The sequence below is a fragment of the Etheostoma spectabile genome, chromosome 6 (genome assembly GCF_008692095.1).
Source record: "Etheostoma spectabile isolate EspeVRDwgs_2016 chromosome 6, UIUC_Espe_1.0, whole genome shotgun sequence".
Classification (NCBI taxonomy): Eukaryota; Metazoa; Chordata; class Actinopteri; order Perciformes; family Percidae; genus Etheostoma; species Etheostoma spectabile.
In genome coordinates, this window is record NC_045738.1 from 500,506 (window position 1) to 502,721 (window position 2,216).

Consider the following 2,216-nt stretch of genomic DNA (forward strand, 5'->3'; position numbering starts at 1 on the left):
GTACAGGTGCCAGCAGATGGCAGTAGCTACATTAAATGTAACACAGGCCTCATTTAGTGACAGCCCAGAATGACTGGCTCTGGTGCTAGTGACAGACTTTTCTAGGACATTTCGAGATTGACCCCAGGAGAATCTGAGACTGAAAAAAAACAAAAGGATGAGCTGACGAGAGCAGAGCACAGCTACGTAGCTGGAGGTGGGAGGAAACAAGTAAGCCTGGAGCTAGAAACGAAGCTAGCTAGCTACGTTAATCAGATACTGGTGGAACTACTGGAGATTTTTGCAAACTTTTCTTAAAAAAATGAATGCTCTCTGCCCACTGGAACGCTATGGCTTTTCATTTAACACAGTTTCTTTAAAACAATTCTACTTATCTGACAGATGTTATTAGAAATAAAGGCCTGCCTCTATTAGAAGCCTACTTTTGAAGTTCAAGTACATAAAGGCCCCGGCTTTTATTTGAGGAATTACGGTATCTGTGTGTTTGTGCATTGTTTGAGACAGTTTATGACACTGTATGCGTGATTAAGGGTGTGTGCATAATTTGCATCTTACTGAACAGGATGGTGATGCCAATGAGACAGAGGACAGCGGCTAGAATCAGGCCTCCAACACGCAGTCTGTGGTAGTCTGCGCAAAGAGGTCATGGTTACCATTGGTAATTAAATGAATATAACTATGGCACCAAGTAAAGCAACATTACAAGCAAATTACATGAGAGCCCCCATTATCTATTCAAATCAAGTGATTTACAGCAAACTGCCCTTAATGTCAATCATAAAGATCAACCTCCAAGTTCTATTAACTTATAAAATAATACATTCGAAAAAAAAAAATAGATTACCAAAGGTAAATGGGTCCTCTTCCACTGTTGGAACAGAAATGAATAGGGTCAGTTTAACGTTGCAGCAGATAAATGAAGATATACAGAAACATCCACCATAATAAAGTCAACAGAACCAAGCCAAACACAACGGCCTAGTTTGATTCTCTCGCTAATGACATTTCTGACTATAAAATCAAAACATTTCAACATAAAAAAGTGACATTACACTCAACAAAAATGTAAAAGAAAAGATGGCGGTGGTTATGGTTCTCTTGTCTTATTATTTTCAGATATAAGTATACAATTACTTTTTTGAAAGAAAAACATATATCATACTCAAATGTTTACTGTAGTTGGATGGGATGATTGAGTAGAAAAAACCCACATCGGTGTACTTACAGTTCTGTTCTTCCGCCAGCACCAGGGACACAACTGCAAGAGTTCAGAAAGAAACTTCACCATAGTGAAACCGAGCTCGAGGTTTCTCATTTAGTTTAGAATGGATCACGAGGGTGGAAAAGAAAAACAGAATCCCACGGCTGTTGGTTACTTTGAAAACTAAAGATCCATGTGGTCTAAACCAGAGATCTTCAACAGCGGGTCCGAGACCCCTAGGGGGCCCTCAGAGTCACTGCAGGGGGGCCTTCAAATTATTGTCAATTTCAGAAAGATTTTTTGAAAAATTCAAACGTCTTAACATGAGTCCAACATATTATTAGCAAATATAAATCCCCACTGACGATAGGCTTACTGGCCTATAGGCCATCCACAGATAAAGTTCATCCTAATGATTCACTGTGCCACATGTACGTGTATCTTTAACACACGTCAACAACAATCATTATCTGAATAGCTTAATATTCTATGCACTAAAAAGGTATGTACAAAGACTATTGGGCCACCCTACACGTTATTGCACGCCCAGTTTAATATGCAACTTCCTTTTATACAATATATGTAGTAGGGGGTTCCTGCTCTGTCTCTCTTTCAGTTAAGGGGTCCTTGGCTCAAAAAACGTTGAAGACCCCTGGTCTAAAAACTGTTCAAATACTCCAATAGTTTCACTCAAATTGGTTTTGTGTACTTAATATTGTAGGAGCTTTCTATTTTTTTTTTGGGGGGGTGGGTACTTTTGAAAGGAAAGACATGTACATTGCCATGTTTTTTATATAGAATCGTTGTCAAATGAAACTGTCAGTGTTGATGAATAAAACACCTCTTAAAAAGCTCCTAAATCTTTGCTTAATGGAAATCTAGATCTGTTTGAAAATGTTACAAACTCCAAGTCCATACATACCCTTCTCATCTCCGTGCATGCCATTAGTCTGACGCCCCCACCGCTAGCCTAGCTTAGCCCAGATTCTGGAGGTAACCGGCTCCAACTAGCTAC

The 2,216-nt window shown here is 39.3% G+C and overlaps 1 protein-coding gene across 2 annotated transcripts in view; it reads right to left on the minus strand.

Moving 5' to 3' along the window:
• Window positions 1-2,216, minus strand: part of fxyd3 (FXYD domain containing ion transport regulator 3) — a 15,745-nt gene that overhangs the window by 2,646 nt on the left and 10,883 nt on the right. For both annotated transcript variants that reach the window (XM_032518210.1, XM_032518209.1), the window contains 3 exons: window positions 1,226-1,258; window positions 845-868; window positions 556-630 (listed from right to left, as the gene is read on the minus strand). In XM_032518210.1, coding sequence (XP_032374101.1) covers window positions 556-630; window positions 845-868; window positions 1,226-1,258 — 132 coding nt within the window. The remainder of the gene's footprint in view (window positions 1-555; window positions 631-844; window positions 869-1,225; window positions 1,259-2,216) is intronic.